The sequence below is a fragment of the Hyperolius riggenbachi genome, chromosome 9 (genome assembly GCF_040937935.1).
Source record: "Hyperolius riggenbachi isolate aHypRig1 chromosome 9, aHypRig1.pri, whole genome shotgun sequence".
Taxonomy (NCBI): domain Eukaryota; kingdom Metazoa; phylum Chordata; class Amphibia; order Anura; family Hyperoliidae; genus Hyperolius; species Hyperolius riggenbachi.
Window position 1 is genome coordinate 33801982 of NC_090654.1, and position 24629 is coordinate 33826610.

Below are 24629 nucleotides of genomic sequence, written 5' to 3' on the forward strand. Positions count from 1 at the left end.
AGCAGTTATAAATAAAATGCAAAGTCAGCTCTCAGAGTAAAATAAGTGTACTTTAGGAACGTATAATTTCTAAATTAATAATAGTTATTATGCACAAAAGCAAATATGCTAACCGTACGGCATATAAAAAGTAAAAAAACATGTTTTTATTGAATATTGTGTCAGGGTTTTATACCGCTTCAATAATAAATGCATCTAAATGACTCTTGTTTATTTAGCTTTACAAACAAAATCTCTGTACCTCCTTCTGATGGTCAAATGTATATAAGATGTATGTACTGACACTGTCAGTCAGCAGGAATAGCGTCTGAAGAAGGCTTATTGGCAAAAAGCTTTTTCTTTAAAATCAGCCAATAAATGGTATCCTCCTGATTCAAAACATCTCTAAATAATCTTAACTTTATCTCTACATTCTCATGATTTTTGGAATCTAATCACCTTCATTTCCTTTTCTAGATCATCCCAAATTTCTCCCCTCCACTGGAAGGGCACGTCCGGCAAGGCGTCTTCAGCTCCCTCACTCACATCATGGAGAAGAGAGTTTTGGCGTAAGTACCCTGCAGTGGTCTAACCTGTCACCTCCCACCCATTGGACCCACCAAGGGATCCCTTCAGGGATCCACTGTATAGAACCGATCACTACACTGTACGGGAGATCCCATAAATGATTCCAGGGAACATCTCTCTCTTCAGGGATCCACTGTATAGAACAGATCACTACACTGTATAGGAGATCCTACCAGTGATACCAGGGAACATCTGTCTCTTCAGGAATCTACTGTATAGAACCGATCACTACACTGTAGGGGAAAACCCACCAATGATGTCAGGGAACAGCTGTCTCTTCAGGGATCCACTGTATAGAACAGATCACTACACTATAGAGGAGATCCCACCAGTGATGCCAGGGAACATTTGTCTCTTCAGGGATCCACTGTATAGAACCGATCACTACACTGTACGGGAGATCCCATAAATTATTCCAGGGAACATCTGTCTCTTCAGGGATCCACTGTATAGAACAGATCACTACACTGTAGGAGAGATCCTACCAGTGATACCAGGTAACATCTGTCTCTTCAGGAATCTACTGTATAGGACCAATCACTACACTGTAGGGGAGAACCCACCAATGATGTCACGGAACAGCTTTCTCTTCAGGGATCCACTGTATAGAACCGATCACTACACTGTAGGGGAGATCCCACCAGTGATGCCAGGGAACATCTGTCTCTTCAGGGATCCACTGTATAGAACCGATCACTACACTGTAGGGGAGATCCCACCAGAGGTCCCAGGGAACATCTGTCTCTTCAGGGGTCCACTGTATAGAACAGATCACTACACTGTAGGGGAGATCCCACCAATGATGCCAGGGAACAGCTGTCTCTTCAGGGATCCACTATATAGAACCGATCACTACACTGTAGGGAGATCCCACCAGTGATCCAAGGGAACATCTGTCTCGTCAGGGGTCCACTGCATTGAACAGATCACTACACTGTAGGGGAGATCCCACCAGTGATACCAGGGAACATCTCTTCAGGAATCCACTGTATAGAACCGATCACTACACTGTAGAGGAGATCCCACCAGTGATACTAGGGAACATCTGTCCCTTCAGGGATCCATTGTATAGAACCGATCACTACACTGTAGGGGAGATCCCACCAATGATGCCAGGGAACATCTGTCTCTTCAGGGATCCACTGTATAGAACAGATCACTACACTGTAGGGGAGATCTCATCAGTGATCCCAGGGAACATCTGTCCCTTCAGGGGTCCACTGTATAGAACCGATCACTACACTGTAGGGGAGATCCCACCAGTGATCCCAGGGAACATCTGTCTCTTCAGGGATCCACTGTATAGAACCGATCACTACACTCTAGAGGAGATCCCACCAGTGATACCAGGGAACATCTGTCTCTTCAGGGATCCACTGATCAGTACACTGTAAGGGAGATTCCACCAATGATACCAGGGTACATCTGTCTCTTCAGGGATCCACTGTATAGAACAGATCACTACACTGTAGAGGAGATCTCACTATTGGTATTGTATTTTCACATTTAGTCACCTGGCTCCCTTATTCCACAATCCGAAGCTTGATAAAGAGCTGCGCTCCATGCTTAGAGAGAAGTTTCCAGAGTTCTGCAACCTGCCATCACCAGCCTCAGAAAGTAAGGGGCTGCCCGTGAGTATGTGCTGTTGTCTGTTCATTTATTCTTTCTGCTTTCATCCCTTTTGTTATATTGCGCGGGCCTTACTCATTCTCATTCTTCCCTCCTCTCCTCTACGCTCACTCCCTTTTCTTCCTCTCTGTACAGTCACTTCTCTCTACCGTCTCTTCCCACTTCACAAACGTCACTCCCTTTCTCTCTACCGTCACTCCCCTTCTCTTTACTGTCACTCCCCTTCTCTTTACCGTCACTTCCCATCTCTCTACCGTCACTTCCCATCTCTCTACCGTCACGTCCCTTCTCTCTACCTTCATTCCCCTTCTCTCTACCATCACTTCCCATCTCCCATCTCTCTACTGTCACTTCCCATCTCTCTACTGTCACTTCCCATCTCTCTACTGTCACTTCCCATCTCTCTACTGTCACTTCCCATCTCTCTACTGTCACTTCCCATCTCTCTACTGTCACTTCCCATCTCTCTACTGTCACTTCCCATCTCTCTACCGTCACTTCCCTTCTCTCTACCATAACTTCCCATCTCCCATCTCTCTACTGTCACTTCCCTTCTCTCTACCGTCACTTCCCATCTCTCTACTGTCACTTCCCTTCTCTCTACCTTCACTCCCCTTCTCTCTACCATCACTTCCCATCTCCCATCTCTCTACTGTCACTTCCCATCTCTCTACTGTCACTCCCCTTCTCTCTACCGTCACTTCCCATCTCTCTACTGTCACTTCCCTTCTCTCTACCTTCACTCCCCTTCTCTCTACCATCACTTCCCATCTCCCATCTCTCTACTGTCACTTCCCATCTCTCTACTGTCACTTCCCTTCTCTCTACCGTCACTTTCCATCTCACTACCGTAACGGTAGAGAGAAGAGAAGTGACGGTATAGAGATGGGAGATAGGAAGTGACGGTAGAGAGATGGGAAGTGACTCCCCTTCTCTCTACCATCACTTCCCTTCTCTCTACCTTCACTCCCACTCTCTCTACCATCACTCCCACTCTCTCTGTCATCACTTCCCATCTCCTATCTCTATGCCGTCACTTCCCATCTCTCAACCATCACCACCCTTCTCTCTACCGTCACTTCCCATCTCTCTACCCTCACTTCCCTTCTCCTTACCTTCACTCCCCCTCTCTCTGCCGTCACTCACCCTCTCTCTACCATCACTTCCCATCTCTCTACAGTCACTTCCCATCTGTCTACCATTACTTCCCTTCTCTCTACCGTCACTCCCCTTCTCTCTACCGTCACTCCCCTTCTCTCTACCGTCACTCCCCTTCTCTCTACCGTCACTTCCCTTCTCTCTACTGTCACTTCCCATTTCTCTATTGTCACTTCCCATCTCCCTACCGTCACTTCCCATCCATCTACCATCACTTCCCTTCTCTCTACCGTCACTTCCCTTCGCTGTACCGTCATTCTCTTTCTCTCTACTGTCACTTTACCTCTCTGCCGTCACTCCCCCTCTCTCTACCATCACTTCCCATCTGTCTACAGTCACTCCCCTTCTCTCTATCCCCTTCTCTCTACCGTCACTTCCCTTCGCTGTACCGTCATTCTCTTTCTCTCTACTGTCACTTTACTTCTCTGCCGTCACTCCCCTTCTCTCTACCGTCACTCCCCTTCTCTCTACTATCACTTCTCCTCTCTCTACCATCACTTCCCATCTCTTTGCCATCACTTCCCATGTCCCATCTCTTTACCGTCACTTCTCTTCTCTTTACCAACACTCCCCTTTTTTCCCCTCTCTTCTTCTCTCAACCCTCTTGTCTTCTTACTCTCCTACCCTCTCCTCTTCTCTCTCTCTCCTCCCCAATTCTCTCCTCTCTTCCCTTTCCTCGTCTCTCGTGCTCCGCTTTCCACCATGCTTACCTCAGCCTCCCCCCTGTCCTTTCCTGCTCTTCTCTCCTCTGCCCCCTTCCCTTCTGCTTCTCTAGTCTCTCCGCCACCTCTTTTCTCTCTTTCTGCTCGTCCACATCACCTCTACCTTTCACCTTTCTCCTCTGTATTTTTTCTCCTTCCTCTTCTCTCCTCTTACCCTCTCTCCACTGTCCTGTCTCTCCTCTCCATGATTTATCTTACCTCTCACTATTTGTCTTCTCCATCTCTCCCTCCTTTTTTAGTTTTTCTTCCCCTCATTCTTTATTTCACTCTCCCCACTCCCCCCCCCCCACACACACACACACACACACACTCACTCTTTCCTCCTGGTTGTGCCGTTGGGTTTCGCCATGTCACTCGCTTCTCATTGATTACTATTATTTGAAGCTGGCAGAGGAATAATTATGTGTCCTTTCCCTATTCTTTGGGGGGTAATTTTGTCCTCTCATTACAAATTCATTATCATATCGTTGTGGGAAATGTTCCTCCATTAAGAATAATTTTCCAAAAGTTCTCAGAGTGATTTACTATTTTGGGGGCTTAAAGCCAGGCCAGTTCTTAGCATGCAGGAATGCTATGGGATTAATCCTGATTCTGTGTGGGCAGAGTTTAGTAACCCATGGCAACTATTCTGAAGTTTTCAAGGTAAAATGGATTAGGTTGCCCTGGGTTACGTTACATCCTTAGTTTGTAGTTAGGTTGTAGATCTTACTGGTAACTTTTTAAAGGAGCATTATAAAAAAAAAAAAAAAACACCTTTAAAACAAATAAATATACAATTAAAACGTTCAGTTGTTTGAGTAAAATGCACTAGTTGTTTTTTCCTAGAGAATAGTAGGTAGTAAAAGACTTACAGGTTTTGGAGTAGTACATCTCCACACGGGAGATAATCACTAATTCCTTTATTCTTTACAAAATCACTCCCAGGAAGGGGTTTATACAAATAGGTGAGCCAGCATCCCTACTCGTTTGCAAGTACAGTTCAGTGTTTTTGTGATATAGAAATAACTGAGAAACCCCCATGAGGAGATAGATTAGTCAAAAAACAGACAGATATGTTTAATTTTCACTACCTAGTGTGACAGTGTGACATAGGAAAAAAAATACATTTATCGTGCAGTTTACTCTGGGAGAAATGTACATTTATATGTATGTATTTTAATTTACCTGTAGGGGAAAAACGTGCACCTACGTTGTACTCACTTCGTAGATCCTCTAGCGCATACATGTCATACTCTGGCCCTCAGAGCCATTACATTTGGCCCCCAAGTGGTTTCCCCACTGTGCATTATGTTTGGCCCAGCTGTGTTGCAGGTGAAGCCCTAGAACACCAGGGAGGCCATATGCGCGAGGTAAAGGAGGAGAAGCACTAGATACCAGGGAACTGTATTGGAGAGCAAGGGACCACTGGACACCAGGGAACTGTATAGGGGGGCCATTAGACACCTGGAAACTTTATAAGGGAGGAAGGTGGCCAGTAGACATTGAGGATGACCCGCGACTAGGTCCCAGTGTTCAATTTCGGCCCACTTTGTATTCGAGTTAGACACCCATGCTCTAGCGGCTTTCCCCGTCCTCCTCCAGCTGCTCTGGTACCCCTCAAAAGCTGTTCGTCGACGGCTTGCGCATGTGTACAAGCACAGACCCGATTGTGTTTCGGCAGAAAAAAGGTGTCCGATCAGGACCGTGCTATTGTGCAAGTGTGAGCCACCTGCACAGTAGCACGGACCCAATCGGGCTCGGCTGCAAGAGCACGAGTGAGTCCGTGCTACTGCGCTGACACAACACGGCCACGCCTCCGGGGTCCCTGCTCGTGAACGGCCCAGTGGAGAAAAATCGGGGAAGCCTTTTGAGGATCCAGTTTTTGTGATAGTTGTCCTGTAAAGTGAACCGAGCTTCATTTTTAGCACCCAGAGCATCTCAACAGCACATACAAAATGCATGCCAACAATATGTAAAATAAACTTCCATTTTACCTTTTATTTTACATTCAAAGTTTTGCAATTAAGTTTTATTTGCCTACTTCAACAGGCCTGCCCTTCAGTCCCCTGCCCAGAGATTTCAGGAAGCTAATTGTTTTATTGCCCTCATTACCAAGAAGTAAACAATACCTTTTCATCAACAGAGGGGGTGGGTAATTGGGACAGTTTCTTCAAAGAGATTATCTAGAGTGAATGTGTGAAGATAGCATATCTGACTTCTGTAAATAAGGACCGTGAGAAGGGGAGGGGGAACATGGCAGCTTCTATGCCAGGAGAAATACCAGTGAAAGAAAGGGTGCTTAGTTCCCTTTAAGTTTTCTTCTTTTGTGTTGTCCATGTGAGTTATTATTTTTTAGTATTATTCCTTAGATGTTATCAGGCATTTATGTACAAAGATTCTCTGTGTGGTAGCAGATATCTGGCCTATACTCTGTACTATGGTAGTTCTTCTTTCTCAGTAAAGGTAGAGGAACCCGCTGCTATGGAAATGGACAACAACTTGACCGACAAAGAGGAGAGTTGCTACGACCAAGCGGAGGCTGCATTCAGCGATGACGATGAAGAAATGAACAACAAAGCTGCCGCTACTGCTACTCCTGCTGCTGACAATGGTACTGATCTCATTTAAGGGGCATAAAACTCTGACAGAACATTCAATAAAAATGTGTTTTCCTACTTTGTATTACCTATACAGTTACCATATTTGCTTTTGTGCACAAGTAATATTGTCTGCTCAAGTCCCCAAAGTACAGTTTATCTGCTCTGAAAGCTGCCATTTCATTTTATTGCATAGCTGCTGTATTTATATATTAAAAATCTATCTAGTGATCACTTCTTAGCTCTTTGCTGTTACAGCAGAGAGAGCTCATTTTCAGCACAGGTAGGAATCGCCATGTTTGCTTTCGGAATCTGTGCTGTTCAGTTTTGGGTGAAGTTGGGCTTTAGCGACAGAGGTAATTGGGTTTCTAGTGCAGGGAAGCAGAGCAGACAGGCTCCACTCTCCACAGGAGCAGTATGAAAGTAATATGAAACTCAGCATTTCCTCTTTGCTCTAAAAGATTATTTACAGCACAAAATATACTAACACAAAAAATAAAAATGGTAGCAGAACAGCATTCAAATAGTTAAACACAGCTCTTTCTTCTTCTATGGATAGCTTGCTGCCACATCCGAAGAGGTGATAACATTATCTTGTATTTACATTCCTTTGTCTGTTACAATTAACATACATTTGTGTAAATTATAAGTATCACCTTAGGAACTGAAAAATCCTTGGTGTAGCTACACTTGCAGCAGCTTTGCATCTTAGAAAGTGGGATTGTCGGCCATAGAAATCAAATTCCATTTACCCACTGCTCTGTGTTTATTATGTAGTCTACATGACATCTGCAATGCAAGCATTCCAATATAATCATAAATGTGTCTGCTGTACTCAATGTTATCTCAGTCAGCCTGGCTCTATTCTGGTACATTGCTGGGGGGGGAGGGAAGCTTGTCATCTACCCTCTCACATTCCTTCTCCTCACTGATTGGCTGAGGGCAGTTTAGTGTGACACAAGGCTGAGAAGGGAAATACACCTCACCCCTCTGCAGAAGCTGCTGAAATATGGTCTATGCTGTGCTCACGTGTTTGCAAAGGAGGTTAGATAGTGCAGTTCCTACAGAGCTCAGTGGGGAGGAGGTCTGGCAATGTATACACCATTTCAGGCAGGAGAAAAAAAAAGTGTAAAGGAGGAAATGACATCAGGATTAGCTTCAGTCAGAGACAGTAAAGATGGAAAATGCCTGGAACAGTTTTCTCTTTATTTACTAGATATATTTCACTGAAATTAAAATGTAGACTGTACAATACGTATGTTATGTAAGTAGAACGAGTATTTATCTACTTACAAATGTTTTGTTTTCTTTTCCTGGGATAGTATGGGATAATCACCTATGGAGGTGGATGGCTCTGGATCCCATAGAGCAGTGATGGCTAACCTTGGCACTCCAGCTGTGGCGGAACTACAAGCCCCATGAGACATTGCAATACTCTGACAGCTCTAAGCATAACTCGGGGAGGAAGAGGCATGATGGGATTTGTAGTTTTGTCACAGCTGGAGTGCCAAGGTTAGCCATCACTGCCCTAGAGCCTTCCTCTGTGCCCTTAGTCCACCCATATTCCTCTCACTTCAGGTGTGCTTTACATTTCACTTTAAGCTCTTTCCTTAAAATATCTGGCTTTATAACATAGCCCGAAAACATGCACATAAATTATGCAATCTGCCTCGAATTTTCAGAGAGCAGACCCCATGCAGAAATGTAAGTGCTATGAATCTATGTTTTGTTGAGATACTCCTACTTCATCAGTCTCTTGGGGCTACCAGATGCCACATGCGTCCTCTGTAGTCACTGGGGGACATTTATTAAGAGTGTCTGAGACAAAATATTGGTAGGTTTTTAGAAATCATGCAGAATTAGTCTCAGACATCTTAAGAAATCACTAGTGCAGTTTCCTTCTAAAACTGTTCTATAATAGTAGGAGCTATGAAGGTGTATCAGGCAGTGCAGTGTGTGAGGGGAATTTCTGTTGCTGAGGTAGCCAATACATCTGCTGTATTGATACTGGCAGGCTCTGAGGAGGAATTCAGCAGGGGGAGGAGCACTTCCCAAATCATGTCTAGTCTGCTCTGCTGCACTATCTGTAGAACTGCTATCAAGCACTTCTTAATCTGTGCCAGTTTAGGGATGGATTTGCACGTTTCTTAACTGTAGTGCAGCTCTAGAAATTCATGCTAAAGTGCCACTATTACATAGGATTTAAAGTGGATCCGAGATGAACTTTTACTCATTGCATGATTGTGTTTCTTTCCAATTGTTTATAGGGCATTCCTCAAGCCAAATACTTTTTTTGTTTTTGTTTTAATTCTCTAATTCCCTATAAACTAAACAAGCCTCGCCCACAGTTTTTCGGAGAGCCTTGGCAGTACCAAGGGCTCATGGGAGCTCAGTCTGGGCAGGAGGAGGGGAGGTATTACTAGCCAGAGATTTCAGAGGCAGAGGGGAGGAGGAGGGAGGATTAGGTTTTTTTCACAGAAGATGCAGATAAGCCTGCCTCTGTGTAATGTTTACAAACATGGCTGCTGTCATTGTATCACAGGAAGAAATAATCATATTCTATTGAAGATGTTTGCAGCTAGATTTGCTGTGTAAACTATCTAAACTTTAGATAAGATATATAGACAAGTTACTTGTTATAGTTAGTTTTTCATCTCGGATCCGCTTTAAGACGTTTCTTATCATGCAGAACAGTTCCTCTGCTATTTAGAACTGTTTAAGAAGAAAAAACTGCCGTTAATGCTTTGATAAATCTGGCCCACTGGCTCTTAGCTCCCACCACTCTCGTCTATAATATAGAAAAAATGAAGAATCTAGAAGAGTAAACTGCACACTCTAGTTCAGGGATGTCGAACTCCAGTCCTTCTAGGGACGAGGCCCTCGCACATTTTTGGCACAGGTCAAATTAAATGATGGGTCTGTATCAGGAAAGGTGTTGTTCATCAAGTTGAACACATTTCTACATTTCTCAGTCCATCCTAAACACTGGCCTGGAGTTTGACACCTGTGCACTAGAAGGATCTACGCTGAAGCAGTCACACTTGGCCAACCCTGCTCAGAATATAGGGTGTGTATGGTGGCACCCAATACCCCCCCCCCCCCTTTCCTTACCCCTCAAGCGCCCACAAGGGATCCAGACTGGCTGATTGCCTTGGCCTGGCCTGTTCTCCAACACACACCCTGCCCACTCCATGCTGTTCTGTCATGCACCTTGCCATTGGCCCACCTGCCCCTTCATAGAATGCTTCGCTAGACTGTAGGCTAGCAGTGCATGTGTACAGTACTCAACCCCAAGCTGTCACCCATGGGATCACATTTCGTACCCTGTGGGCAACACAGTAATTGGACATGTCAATGTAGTGAGAAAGAAAACTGATTGGCACTAGATGTAAACTGGACATCTTCTAGTAGTAGGGTGACTCACTGTGTCTCGGGATTAGTAAGTAGGTGGCCTGACAGCCGTGTCACAAGCTCCGCTTCCTCAGAGACCAGAGGAAGTCAGCGGAGGTCACGAAACGGCTGTCAGCCCGCCTGCACACCTTGCATGTGTCTGACGTGGGTGCAATATCGAGACTGCAATTGCTTTTTCACTTTAGAAATGTATTTTTTCCTGGCTGCAATGTTGATCCTGTAATATGTAGCTGTAGCTGATCTAGTATTTCCAGTAACAAGCATACAGGGAGGGAAATGCTGCCACCAGGCTGGATCAGGCCCACTGAAGATATTCTACATGGCTGGTAGCACCAATGCTCACATTATGTTGCCTCCCCAGGAAAAAAGAGGGATTTCCGATTTCACCCCATCAAGGAGCCTATCCTGGAAGAGCCAGCGGACGTCACACCGTACCTGGAGCAGCTGGAAGAACCCATTCGGGAGAAGGTTGTAGCGTTACAGAAGGAGAGGTGAGTGTGTGCGCCACCTGGTGGTCAGAAGAGAGGAAACACATTACAGCTGGTTGCTATTTATGCACTGCTCTGCGCATTCTTTTGAACTTGTTATAATGAGCATCATTGTAGCTAGGGCATAACTCACACTTAACATGTATCACCCATTAGTGAATGTACACGGTTACACTGTGTCCTTGTAGTGAACAAGCCCCAAGTCTGGCCGCCTTGCACCACCATAAAGAGGAACTTCAGCCTAAACAAACATACTGTCATTAAGTTACATTAGTTATGTTAATTAAAATAGATAGGTAATATAATCTCTTACCCACCCTGTTTTAAAAGAACAGGTAAATGTTTGATTTCAGGAGGGCAGCCATCTTTTTGGTTGAAAGGAGGTGACAGGGAGCATGAGACACAGTTCCAACTGTCCTGTGTGCTGATCACCCCACCCAGTTGCTAGGCAACGTGAATAACATAGGAAATCCCATCATGCTTTGCACAGCATCGGGGGAAAAAAGCCCGGGCAGTTTTCTTTGATGGGTGAAGCTTAGCTAAAAATGCGGCTAAAAATGATGCTTTGGTAAGAAAAACAAAGTTCGGATGCTGTGAAACTTGAAGAAACACCAATCCTTTTCAGTTCTGCTGAGTAGATTTTTAGTCCGGAGGTTCACTTTAACGTTTTTAAAGTAAACCCGAGGCAAGCCTAATAACAAAAAAAAACTGATACTTACCTAAGAAAAGGGAATCTTATGGAGCATCCAACTTGTCTTATGCTGGGCATACACGGCTCAATTTTGCCGCTCGATTCCGCGCCCGATCGTTTCCCGCGCTCGATTCTCTTATCTTCCCCTCATTTTTCTTATCTTTTCCCATTGTCCTCCATGCAGAATCGAGCGGCGAAACGATCGGGCGGGAGAGCGGACATGTCGGAAATGATCTATCCAGCCATGTAAATGGCTCAGAATCGAGCCGTGTATTCCCAGCATTAGACAGATCTACAGACCGCAGTCATGACTTGGTAGAATATGTTAACCTTCCTCAAAATCTGATTTTAAAAAGCTTTGCTGGAGTGCAGCTTTTAGAACAAAGGTCAGCTTACTAAGAACACCCGGCTTCTTGTGCTGTCATCTGTGATTTAGGAGATCTTTTTTTTTTATTGACTGGAGCTTCAGTAATGTTGTGACTGTTTCTTGCAGCGACATGGAATCGCAATGCGAACTGATGCAGGACATAGTGGAACAAATTCTGGAGGTAAGTTCCTCATCACATCGTACATGTCCCCCGTGCTCCCATTACCTCCCCCATGCATCATCACGTCCTCTGTGCCCCCGTCGCCCCATCACTTCCCCTGTGCCCTCCTCAAGTCCCCCATGCCCTTGTGTGATCAAGTCCCTGTGCCACCATCACTGCCCCAATTCCCCCCTGCCCCCATTACGTCCTCTGTGCCTCATCCCTTCCCTTGTATCCCATTACGTCCTCTGTGCCTCATCCCTTCCCTTGTATCCCATTACGTCCCCTGTGCCTCATCCCTTCCCTTGTATCCCATTACGTCCTCTGTGCCTCATCCCTTCCCTTGTATCCCATTACGTCCTCTGTGCCTCATCCCTGCCTTGTATCCCATTACGTCCTCTGTGCCTCATCCCTTCCCTTGTATCCCATTACGTCCCCTGTGCCTGATCCCTTCCCTTGTATCCCATTACGTCCCCTGTGCCTCATCCCTTCCCTTGTATCCCATTACATCCCCTGTGCTTCATCCCTTCCCTTGTATCCCATTACGTCCTCTGTGCCTCATCCCTTCCCTTGTATGCCATTACGTCCTCTGTGCCTCATCCCTTCCCTTGTATCCCATTACGTCCCCTGTGCCTCATCCCTTCCCTTGTATCCCATTACGTCCCCTGTGCTTCATCCCTTCCCTCGTATCCCATTACGTCCCCTGTGCCTCATCCCTTCCCTTGTATCCCATTACGTCCCCTGTGCCTCATCCCTTCCCTTGTATCCCATTACGTCCCCTGTGCCTCATCCCTTCCCTTGTATCCCATTACGTCCCCTGTGCCTCATCCCTTCCCTTGTATCCCATTATGTCCCCTGTGCCTCATCCCTTCCCTTGTATGCCATTACGTCCTCTGTGCCTCATCCCTTCCCTTGTATCCCATTACGTCCCCTGTGCCTCATCCCTTCCCTTGTATCCCATTACGTCCCCTGTGCTTCATCCCTTCCCTCGTATCCCATTACGTCCCCTGTGCCTCATCCCTTCCCTTGTATCCCATTACGTCCCCTGTGCTTCATCCCTTCCCTCGTATCCCATTACGTCCCCTGTGCCTCATCCCTTCCCTTGTATCCCATTACGTCCCCTGTGCCTCATCCCTTCCCTTGTATCCCATTACGTCCCCTGTGCCTCATCCCTTCCCTTGTATCCCATTACGTCCCCTGTGCCTCATCCCTTCCCTTGTATCCCATTATGTCCCCTGTGCCTCATCCCTTCCCTTGTATCCCATTACGTCCTCTGTGCCTCATCCCTTCCCTTGTATCCCATTACGTCCTCTGTGCCTCATCCCTTCCCTTGTATGCCATTACGTCCTCTGTGCCTCATCCCTTCCCTTGTATCCCATTACGTCCCCTGTGCTTCATCCCTTCCCTTGTATCCCATTACGTCCCCTGTGCCTCATCCCTTCCCTTGTATCCCATTACGTCCCCTGTGCCTCATCCCTTCCCTTGTATCCCATTACGTCCCCTGTGCCTCATCCCTTCCCTTGTATCCCATTACGTCCTCTGTGCCTCATCCCTTCCCTTGTATCCCATTACGTCCCCTGTGCCTCATCCCTTCCCTTGTATCCCATTACGTCCCCTGTGCCTCATCCCTTCCCTTGTATCCCATTACGTCCCCTGTGCCTCATCCCTTCCCCCGTGCCGCCATTACGTTCCCTGTGCCTCATCCCTTCCCCCGTGCCGCCATTACTTTCCATGTGCCTTATCCCTTCCCCATGCTCCAATTACGTCCCCTGTGCCTCATCCCTTCCCTTGTATCCCATTACGTTCCCTGTGCCTCAACCCTTCCCCCAGTGCCCCCATCACATCTCCTTTGCTCCCATCGCTTCCTCTGTGCTTCCATCATGTTCCCCATGCCCTCATCCCTTTCCTTGTGCCCCCATTGCTTCCCTTGTGGCCTGTTCACTAAAAATGTCTACGATGTTGAAAGAGCCAAGTACATTGCCTGAGCACACCCCCTCATTGGCTATCATTCATAAAGCATTTCCGCATGCGGAAATGCTCAAAACAGCTGACTTTACCGAACACTCAGCAAAGTCAGCATTCACAAAGCCTCTTTCCGCATGAAAAAATGACACTACCGAGCAGAGTGATAAATCACCGCCTTGTGCGGTGATTATCGGAACAAATGTAGCAAAATGTTAATTCATGAAGATCACCGCAAGCGGTGTGAGGTCGGGAAGTACCGCTGCCTCTGATGTGGCGATACCAATGTAAGTGAATGGAGACACACAGACCTCCCAGGCAGCTGCAGCAGAGCGGAACACGGAGAAATGTATCAACTCTGCAGCTTCCGTGTCTCCGCAAGCCTACCGCCAGCTTAGTTCGGGGAATCTCCGCACTGCTTCCGCACATGGATACTTTTTTTATGAATGCCCACCCAGAAGTCTAAAACACAGCCAGCGGTGTTTTCCCGCACTGATTCTCCTTACCGACAGCTCCTTTATGAATGATAGCCATTATGTTTTATTCCTGTAGCACAAGTGTCTATGAGGTAATGCAGTAAGATAACTTGTATTTGCACCTTTCTTCTTCAGGATGAGTTTGATGCGGAGCAGATATCCGTCGTAGCTTCTTGTCTCCATGAGTTGTTTAAATCCCATTTCCGGGGAGAGGTCCTGCCGGAGGAGATCACAGATGAGTAAGTGTCCCACAACCCCTGCAGAGGTCCTTCTCTTTACTTCAGGGAAGTGGGTCATCAAAGTGAGGGCCATTTTTTTCCAACAACCTCTCTTATTTTACTGGTGTTCATGCAGCACTGGAGAGAAATGCGATTAGTTGAATTAAGCAGCCACAGCATTTCAGTCACTTTTAATGACCATGCCCGGACTTGTGACCAGGGCTCCTTGTGGGAAGAACCGGATCAGTTCTATTAATATGATGGAAGTTCCCAGTATTGGGGAGGGAGGAAGATGAATATTTGAGCCTTAAAGGACAACTGAACTGAGAAGACTATGGAGGCTGCCATATTTATTTCCTTTTAAGCAATACCAGTTGCCTGGCAACCCTGCAGGTCTATTTGGATGCAGTAGTGTCTGAATAACGCCTGAAACAAGCATGCAGATAATCTTGTCCGATCTGACAACGATGTCAGAAACACCTGATCTGCTGCATGCTTGTTCAGGGTCTATGGCTAAAGGTTTTAGAGGCAGGGGATCAGCAAGGCTGCCAGTCAACTGGTATTGCTTAAAAGGAAATAAATATGGCAGCCTCCATACCCCTCTCACTTCAGTTGCTCTTAAAGTCATCCGCACTTATCAGATTGAGATATTCACTTTGGCTCATGATGATGATATATGTTGCGTCAGCCATTTGTTACCATGCGGAAGTTTATTGTTAAAGAGGAGCTGTTAGGTATAGGGTCTCAGAGAAAAAAAACACATATATCAGTAGCTAAATATCGGCTGTACTTACATTACATATGCATTTGACTGTCCACGTTTGGATTTCACAGAATTTTTATATAGTATTTGCAGAGATTGATGCTCCTGACAGCTCATGGCAGGTTCCATGTTTGTCTTGTATGAAGCCAATTGTGATGCAATATCCTCCCTTACCCTGCTTCCTGATGATTCGACTCACAAAAAAGATCTGGATCAAAGATCCTAATGGTTCATGATCCGGAACAACACCACAGTGCAGTGAATATTAATTAGCCATGTGACTAGGAACAATAGCGGACTCATGCAGTGTACTCTAACGGAACATGTGCCCTGTGAACAGCACATTGATTTTTCAGTGCTGTGAGTTAGGCTGCAAGATACAAGCTGCTGCAACATGAGCATGTAACTTCTCACTGTGAAAGCAGCCTTAGGGTGGGATAGGGAAATGAAGGGGAGGACCAAGGGAGTGCAGTAGGGAGAAGCAGCCCCAGCATGCTTTGCAGTATCTGTTATGCGGCCTGCTGGCCTCCTTAGGAGCTTGGGAATAAAGAGGCTTGCTGTTCAGCAAAAATCAAAGTAAGAGACATTTTAACTTCAGTATTTAACATAGGAGAATAGAGGTTTAAATTAGCTTTTGCAGCCTGACAGTTACTCTTTAAAACTAAAGCGAATTATTGCAAAAACCACAGGTTTGATACTTCCCTTAGGAGTGGGTAGTCTCTGGCTCTCCTTGTCCTCCTCGGCCAGGCCGTTCCAAATCTGAGACTCCTGAAGATTGCAGACATGCGGAAATTTGTTAAAGTGTGGCCTAGAGGCCAATGGAGTTGAACTTGACTAGTACTTTATTCTCCTTTTGGTTAGGAGTAAGACTACTTTCTAAATAACATATGAAGATCTCGGGGTCTATCATAGCCTTGCATCACAATGCCGATGGCCGAGTGCCATCTGTGTATGTTTTGCTGAATGTTGTAAAATTGAAAAAGCTCAATAAAATGTCTATTTCAAGGGATGTCGGTGGGTTAGTTGCAGTACGTTGGCACTTGGGATGGCAAGGAATGGAGATAGACCAACACATCAACATAAGAAAACTGGTAGACTAGAAGTGTGTTGGTCATATGCAATTGGTGATGGTTCTGCTGGCTCTTTTCAGGGCTACATTCACCATTTTTTTTTTACAAATGAATGACTGCAACCCAGCTCTGTGTTTGGAGTGGAAGAAAATTGAGGTTTATATCTGATAGTAGTTGATGAATTTTGTTGAAGCTGTGTATCAGTTTATTTCCCGGTTTATGTTCTGATAGTCATGTGTTTTTTTTGCCAGGTCTCTGGAGGAGTCAGTCGGGAAGCCACTTTACCTAATATTTAGGTGAGTCGCCATCGTGCCACATCTCTGTGGTGGAACCTGATGAAAGTGGCATAGCTGGAGTTTTCCCGTCTCTAACCCTATATAACTCCTCGTGCTTTCTGCCTTCACACTGTTTTCACCAGGAACCTCATTCAGATGCAAGAAGATAGCAATGGCTTCTCCCTCCTCCTGGACCTGCTCTCTGAGCTCTACCAGAAGCAGCCCAAGATTGGCTACCACCTGCTCTACTATCTGAAGGCCAGGTGAGGACCTCACTCCAGGACCTTCTTCAGCTTCACCACCAACTGTCCGACTTCCATAAAACTTGTTTTCAAAGCTTTGTCTTCTGCAAACAAAATCAAGGGTGCTTCCAGTGGCGTAACTACAAATCATGGGGGCCCCAGAAAAACTTTGATGGGGCCCTCTTAATGTTCACACCCCTTTCCCACCTCCCTTGGGGCCCATCTCACAAGGTCCATAAAACAAGTGTGGCCATCATACTCTTCACACCCATAACAAGTGCAGCCAGAAAAACTCCTAATCTGATGACTGGATCAGAGGGAGTGAAGTAATAGTTGGGGCCCCCTTACAGCTCAGGGCCTCGCTGCAGATGCAAGGGCTGCTCCCCTCTAGTTACGTCCCTCAATGACACTTAGACTAGAGGCACACTAGAGTGCTTTCAGCTGCACTCTAGGATCACCCGTGACCCAAAAAAGCACTATGCCTATGAAAGTGTATGCAGGTGAACCCACAAGAGCAATCTTGTAAAGGTAGAGAGATGAGGCAAGGCTTCTCCGTGCACACTTTGTCCCTGATGTGCACAGCTATGCTTGGGGGCTGGGCACTGGTCTGCATGGTGGGACGCACCGGCGGGCGGATCTGCCGTTGCCAAGATACATGGACGCTCCCCGTCCTTTCCACAGGACGAGTGGGCGTCACAGGTTGACATGAAAACCGGGGGCGTGGCTAGCAGACGTAGGCTGAAGTGCCGCCGTGACGTGGGGTATGTAAACCACGCTGCTGCTGCCCGCCCCCACCTCTCCCCATTGCGGTAAACAAGCGCTGTTAGCGCGAAACAGAGGTCTGCAGGGGGACATAGACCTGACGTCCCCACTTAACCCGCTTTAGCATCTGGCTGCACAACTGACTGTAAGTGATTTTATCTTTTTCAATAAACAACCCTAATTGTAGTGCCGGTCTTGCCTCATCTCTCTTCCTCTCGTCCACAATTAACTACAGCCAAGTCCAGTCTCCTGCTGCAGCCCTATAGAGTGCTGGAACTTTACGTCTCTTGCCTTGAACCCACAAGAGCTACTGCAATTTGACCAAATCAAAATAGCCGGTCCTGCAGCAATTTTGTAGTTATTATGCTTCATTGTTAAAGGAGCACTATCATGAGAAATTGTTAAATATACTGTATGCAAACGTGCACATAAGAGTTGTGTTTTCTAGAGTAAAATAAGCTATGAATGACTCTTCATCTATGCTACTGTCATTTCTAACCCAAGAGTTGAACACAACCTCATGCTTCACATGCAGAGGCAGTACCTCTGGACCCATCTGACGGAACTGATATGTTTTTGATAAGTCCATCTCTTCATGGGGAATTCTCAGCATTTAATTTATTCTTTACAAAATCACTTCCTGAAAAGAATCTACCCAAAGATGCCAGCTGCCCCCCCCCCTCCCCCCACCTTTCCTCCCACACCTGTTTGCACTCTGTTCTGGCAGTTTGACTGAGCAACTGCTGTTCATTAAGTGCTTTTGAAAATAAAGAAAACCTTGAGAATCCCCATGAGCAACTGGACTATTCCAAAACCTGTTAGTTCTGTCAGATTTTTACTACCTGCTGTAAGCAACAGCAACCTCGCAGAATAGTAATTTATAGCACATTTTACTCTGGGCAAAATGTATTTTTTGTGTGTGTTTTCATATATTTTACTTTGTTTTTTTTTGTTTTTTTTGCGGTATTGGTCCTTCAAGTATAGGAGCACTGCAAAATCGCTTTGAATCTCTGTGCAGAAGTGATTTTGTAAGACGTGATTCTGTTTTAAATAAAGTTTTATCAACCTGCCAGATTTCTCTGCATTGCAACCGCCCCTCCCTCCTCTTCCACCTTCCCCTGTAGGTTCCCAACCACGAGCTCAAATGACCAATAGTTGTAGCCGATCGTCTATGTAGCAGCTGCTAGAAGCATTGGGCGCCTGATTGCCGATAGTTAACACAAGCATCTATTAGATGCCTATTGATCGCGGCGCCCAAATAACCTGATGTATTGCTTATTATCTGATACTCTAGCTACGTATGGGTATATACCGTGTGATACATGTGCAGTGTTCTCCCCAGACATTTTTTCCAGCTGGGTGGCATGAAAAGTAGCCGGGTGGGGCGAGATGAGAGAATGCAGGACCAGTGTTTTGGTGCCCAACTCTGCTTACAGCATAGGAGGAGGTGAGCTGATAACAGCCGGGTGCTCACCAAAACTAGCCGGGTGGAGCACCCGGCTAAAACAGCCTGGGGAGAACACTGATGTGAGTATCTCCAGTCATAGAGCTGCCTATGGTCACATTTGCGGGGGCAGAATGGGACTCGGTGTTAATGTGCTGCTCGGATGTATGATGAGAATAGCAGTTTCGTTGTAGCGGAGGCCGAGGTCACCTGATCTCTGCTCTGTAACCACTCGTCCCGCCCGTCATCTGAGTCTGTTCCAGACCAGTAATAGTTTAATCCACCTCATTATCCTTTTATCCTCCTTAATAACATCCAGTCTGTGTTCTCTGCCGATGCGCCAATTATTACCGCTAATTAATGAAAAGCCAGAACAAGTTTATCTATTAATAAAGCCGCTGGGCTTCCTGAATGGCGAGGGTCGGTTTCCTGCCTCTCTCAGACGGTGACGCACTACATGGCCAAGGGTGCCCGGCCGACTGCAGCTCCAGATCAGATTCACTTTTTTTCTTGTACTTGCGTTTTATTCCATGTACTGAATTTGTCAGCCTCGTGTCAAGATTTCTTTACTCCCCTGGCGACATTGGACCGCTATTGGTAAGCCGCGAGTCTTGGCTTTCATTTGCAGCAGGTCTCGAGTCGGTGCGATACACCATTCTAAAGTTAGGGAATGTTGAAAGTGGGGTCTCCGCTAGACAAGACAAATAACATTTATATCGCGCTTTTCTCCTGGCGGACTCAAAGCGCCAGAGCTGCAGCCACTGGGATGCACTCTATAGACAGTAGCAGTGTTGGGGAGACTTATCTAAGGGCTCCTACTAAATAGGTGCTGGCTTACTGAACAGGCAGAGCTGAGATTCGAACCCTGGTCTCCTGTGTCAGAGGCAGAGCCCTTAACCATTACACTACCCAGCCTATTACTCCTGCCGGCTTGGGTCATCTTCGAGTTGTTCCAAGTCTAGTTACCTCCATGGGCAAAGGAGGATCTGGAACTTTAAAGAGAACCTGAACTGAAAGTAAAAAGTCAAAATAAACATACACAAGTCATACTTGCCTCCCGTGTAGTCTACTCCTCAGTGTCTTTCTCCTCTCCTGTGTCCTGTTTGTCCACTGTGATCAATGGGATTCTCTGTCCTCCATTTTGAAAATGGCCATTACCCCATAACAGCTTCCTGGTCAGCACACTGTTAAACTGTTATATCGCCCACTTGAAGCAAAAGCATGGACATTGCCTTGAACATCCAGTTGTAACTGACAGCAACTGATATATAACGACAGCAACTGTTATATTTCATTTCTGACAAAATCTTGTCAGAACTGGAAGGAATCCCTGTAAGAAGAAAATGGTGAGCTTCTTAGAGCAACTGACGGAGAGGTAAGTATGTAATATTCATTTGCAGCTACATCATGTGTTTATTTTAAATAATTTTTCTCAGTTCAGGTTCCATTTAAAGCAAACCTATAGCAAAAAAAAAAAACTTATGATATAATCAATTGTATCTGTAGTATGGATAATGTATAGAACATTAGTAGCAAAGAAAAGTCTCATATTATTATTTTCAGTTATGTAGCTTTTTTTTTTTTTTTTTTTTAATAACATTGCATCATTCTGTCATATTTGCACTTTAGAAACCACACTCTGCATTTTAAGCTATATGATAAAGCAAAAATAATGACCATTTGAACTTTCCTGCAGTAAAATCTCATCTCAAGCTGTCTCTCGCGGTTTCCTTGATATTTTAGGCCTCGTTCACATTACAACACGCAAATGGTTGTGCGATCTGAATGCAATGCGTACGTTAGCACGCCATCTGCCTTTGTATGCGTTGCGTGGCTGATCCCATTCACTGTAGTGAAGGGGTCAGCCTCCCGGTTCGGGAAAAAATGCGTGCAGCATGCGTTCGCGCACGGCACTGGTACGGAACGTATGCAGTGTGAACATCGGACAGTGCAGTCTATGCACTTCTGATGTTTGTGCGTGTCGGCCTCCAACACGCATTGCGGAAATATGGGCGGCGACGCGTATAATGTGAAAGAGGCCTAAATGTTCCAGAAAACAGGACTGAGGAAGAGCTCAGAGAAGATCTTTTGCATAGATAACTGAAGTGTTTTAAAGCTAATGTAACCCGGGGTTTTTTTTGTTTTTTTTTTAAAGGCAGATACTCACCTAAGGAGAGGGAAGGCTTGGTCCTAATGAGCCTCCCCTCTCCTCTCCCGGTGCCCTCCGTGCTGCGATGGCTCCTCCGTTCTCATCCCACGCCAAGGGGACTTTGGAAGTGTTCGTAAGCCGAGTCCTCCCAAAGTCAGGCGGCGCACACGCGAACGCGTCATAGAGGGCGCGCGTGTGCACAGTGTAGACCGTCTTTGGGAGCACTCGGGCTCCCGAAGCCTCCTTTCGGCCGGGAAACAGCGGTATTTGACCGAAACGGTCGAATACAGCTACAGGGGTGCCAGCGCAACTGCGGGGACCGGGAGAGGAGAGAAAGCTCTATGGGACCCAGAGCCTCCCTCTCCTTAAGTGAGTATCTGAATTTTTTATTTACATTTCGGTTCCCATTCACTTTAAGTCTTCCTGTACTGGAAAACAACAAGACTTTTTTCATTGCTACTAATGGTCTAGTTCTTAGCTGTACTACACCTACAATTCATTATCTCATTATTTTTATTAATTTCACTTCAGGTTTGCTTTTAGCACGTCTTGTCTGCTAGTTGGGTGCTGCCTATCCCATTGTTGTTGTTGCTGTCTCCTATGAGTCAGCAGGATCCAGAAGTCCTGGTTTCTCTCCCTCCTCCAGCCCTTCACTCTTCACTTTCCTCTCCAGCTGCTTTTTCCAGCCAGGAGCAGTAGAGACACCTCTTTCGACATTCCCTAACTTCAGAACGTTGTATCCTACCAACTGGTCCAAATGAGTCAAGATGCACTGCTTTCTAATGGTGGTCCAATGTCGCCAAGGGAGTAAATAGAATTTTAACAGGAGGCTGTAGTGGTCCTTTGAAGGAAATAAGTAGTTAAAATCTGACAGAACTGACAGGTTTTGGATTAGTCCATCTCCTCATGGGGGATTTTCTGGGTTTTCTTTGTTTTCAAAAACATTTCGACAGTTTAGCTGCCAAAATAGTAGAATACCATCCAGCCTCCCTACTCCTTTGCACACTATTTTGGCAGTTAGGCTTAGCAACTGCCACTCAGTTAACGCTTTTGAAAACAAAGAAAACCCTGAGAATCCCCCATGAGGAGATGGACTAGTCCTAAACCTGTTGGCTCTGTCACATTTTAACAGCTTATTTGTTTCACTGTAGGTGTCCCTTAAGGCTCTTTATATTTGCGCACCCACTTGGCCTTACCTAGTCAGCCTCTCATCTCTGGTCATTGATGCTTATTAACTCTGGACCTTGTTTCCTCCCTCCAGCAAGGCCGCAGCTGGAAAGATGAACCTCTATGAGTCGTTTGCTCAGGCCACACAGCTCGGCGACCTGCACACCTGCCTGATGATGGACATGAAGGCGTGCCAGGAGGACGATGTGCGACTTCTGTGTTACCTGACCCCCTCTATATACAGTGAGGTACCAGTATGAAAATGGTTAAAGGGTCATAGAATTCAGTAATTTATCAGAACTGTAAGGAAGGAAAGAAATATAATACTTAGCAGCCAGCTATAAACTGTCCTGTATCTTAAAAAAATAGATAAAAAACTGCAATGTGGGTGGTGTTGGCATCAGACACAGGTTAGGGAAGTGGTGAGGCCGCCTTGGTAACTTTTTTCCGGTGCTGGATGATGGTGAAGACATCTTGGTCGCTCTCGTGCAGCGCTGGATGATGATGAAGCTATCTTGACTATCCTTGTCCAATGCTCAATAATGGTGAAGATCTTTTTGTTACCCTTGTCCTGTACTCAATGATGGTGAAGATCCTTTGGTCACCCTTATCTAGTACTCGATGGTATTGAAGATCTCTTGGTCATCCTTGTCTAGCACTCGATGATGGTGAATATCTCTTGGTTATCTTTGTCTAGCACATGATGATGGTGAAGATCTCTTGGACATCCTTGTCCAGTACTTGATGATGGTGAAGATATCTTGGTCATCCTTGTCCAGTACTCGATGATGGTGAAGATATCTTGGTCACCCTTATCTAGTACTCGATGATGGTGAAGATCTATTGGTCACCCTTGTCTAGCACTCGATGATGGTAAAGATCTCTTGAACTCCTTTGTCCAGTACTCGATGATGGTAAAGATCTCTTGGACACCCTTGTCCAGTACTCGATGATGGGGAAGATCTTTTGTCCAGTGCTGTTTGACGGTAAGGCTATCTTGGTCATTTTTCTGCAGTTCTAGACAATAGTAAAAACTTCTTGGTCAGTCTTGTCCAGTACTGGTTGATGGTGAAGATGCCTTGGTCGCTCTTGTCCACTGCTGTATGATGGTGAGGTTATTTTGGTCACTTTTCTGTAGTTCCAGACGGTATTGAAGGACAATAAGAAGACTTGTTAGTCAGTCTTGTCCAGTGCTGGATGATAAAGTTGTCTCCGGTAGCTCTTGTCCAGTGCTGTATGATAGCGAGGCTATGTTGGTCACTCTTCTGTAGCTGTAGACAATAGTGAAGGAGAAAGTGAAGACTTCTTGGTCAGTATTGTCCAATGCCGGGTGATGGGGAAGATGTCTTGGTAGCTCTTGTCCAGTGCTGTATGATGGTGAGGCTATGTTGGTCACTCTTCTGCAGTGCTTGGTGGTGATGATGAGCATATCTTGGTTGCTCTTGTCCAGTGGTGAATGATGGGAAAGGAATCTTGGTCACTGTTGTACGGTATTGAGTGATGGTGAGGTCATCTTGGTCACCTCTTTTTTTGTGTGTTTAATGACGATGAGGTCATTTTGTGTAGGGAGATAATGTCATTTTCTTCAGTCCATAATACAAGGCAAGCAGATTGCACTTCTTCTCTTCTCTCTTCCTAGTTCCCAGATGAAACCCTACGGAGTGGAGAGCTTCTCAACATGATAGTGGCTGTCATCGACTCTGCCCAGGTAAGTGCTCAAGTTTGTGCTAACGTCTTTACAAAAATGTGGCTGTATTTCTACGTCCATGTGCCGGTGAGAAATTTCAAGATCTCCCCCTTAAAGAGAATCTGTACTCTAAAATTCTTACAATAAAAAGCATACCATTCTATTCATTATGTTCTCCTGGGCCCCTCTGTGCTGTTTCTGCCACTCCCCGCTGCAATCCTGGCTTTTAACCACTTTACCCCCGGCGGTACGAATTTCTCCGCCCCTTTTTTCCCTCCTAAAAAAACCAGGGACGGAGAAATCCGTACCTTCCGCGCTCCCGCCGCTGTCCGCGCTACCGCCGCTCGTGCACGCCGCCGCCCGCTTGCCCGGAGATCAATGAACGGGAAAATCCATTCCCGTTCGTTGATCTAAGCCCCCGCAATGATCTGCTGCTTCTTTCAGAAACAGCGCGATCATTGTGAGTCTCCCAGCCTCCTACTGCTTCCTGTAAGCGTCCTTCCGGTCGCTTACAGGTCGCATGTAAACATACTCACTGTGGCCATCTTGTGTCCAAATAGTAAACTACACCTTAATGCATTTTACACATACAAATAAATTGTTTTACATAATAAATTAACTCATTACCTTCCACACTCCCCAATT

At 45.9% G+C, this 24629-nt stretch overlaps 1 protein-coding gene across 2 annotated transcripts in view; it reads left to right on the plus strand.

The window, feature by feature from the left end:
• Positions 1–24629, plus strand: part of INTS3 (integrator complex subunit 3) — a 192651-nt gene that overhangs the window by 143160 nt on the left and 24862 nt on the right. Inside the window, exons 13-22 of one of the 2 annotated variants that reach the window (XM_068252424.1) lie at positions 457–548; positions 2078–2202; positions 6514–6666; positions 10425–10554; positions 11736–11790; positions 14343–14446; positions 16510–16554; positions 16677–16796; positions 22392–22545; positions 23937–24005. In XM_068252424.1, the coding sequence (XP_068108525.1) occupies positions 457–548; positions 2078–2202; positions 6514–6666; positions 10425–10554; positions 11736–11790; positions 14343–14446; positions 16510–16554; positions 16677–16796; positions 22392–22545; positions 23937–24005 (1047 nt within the window). The remainder of the gene's footprint in view (positions 1–456; positions 549–2077; positions 2203–6513; positions 6667–10424; positions 10555–11735; positions 11791–14342; positions 14447–16509; positions 16555–16676; positions 16797–22391; positions 22546–23936; positions 24006–24629) is intronic. The other variant, XM_068252425.1, reaches the window with a different exon arrangement.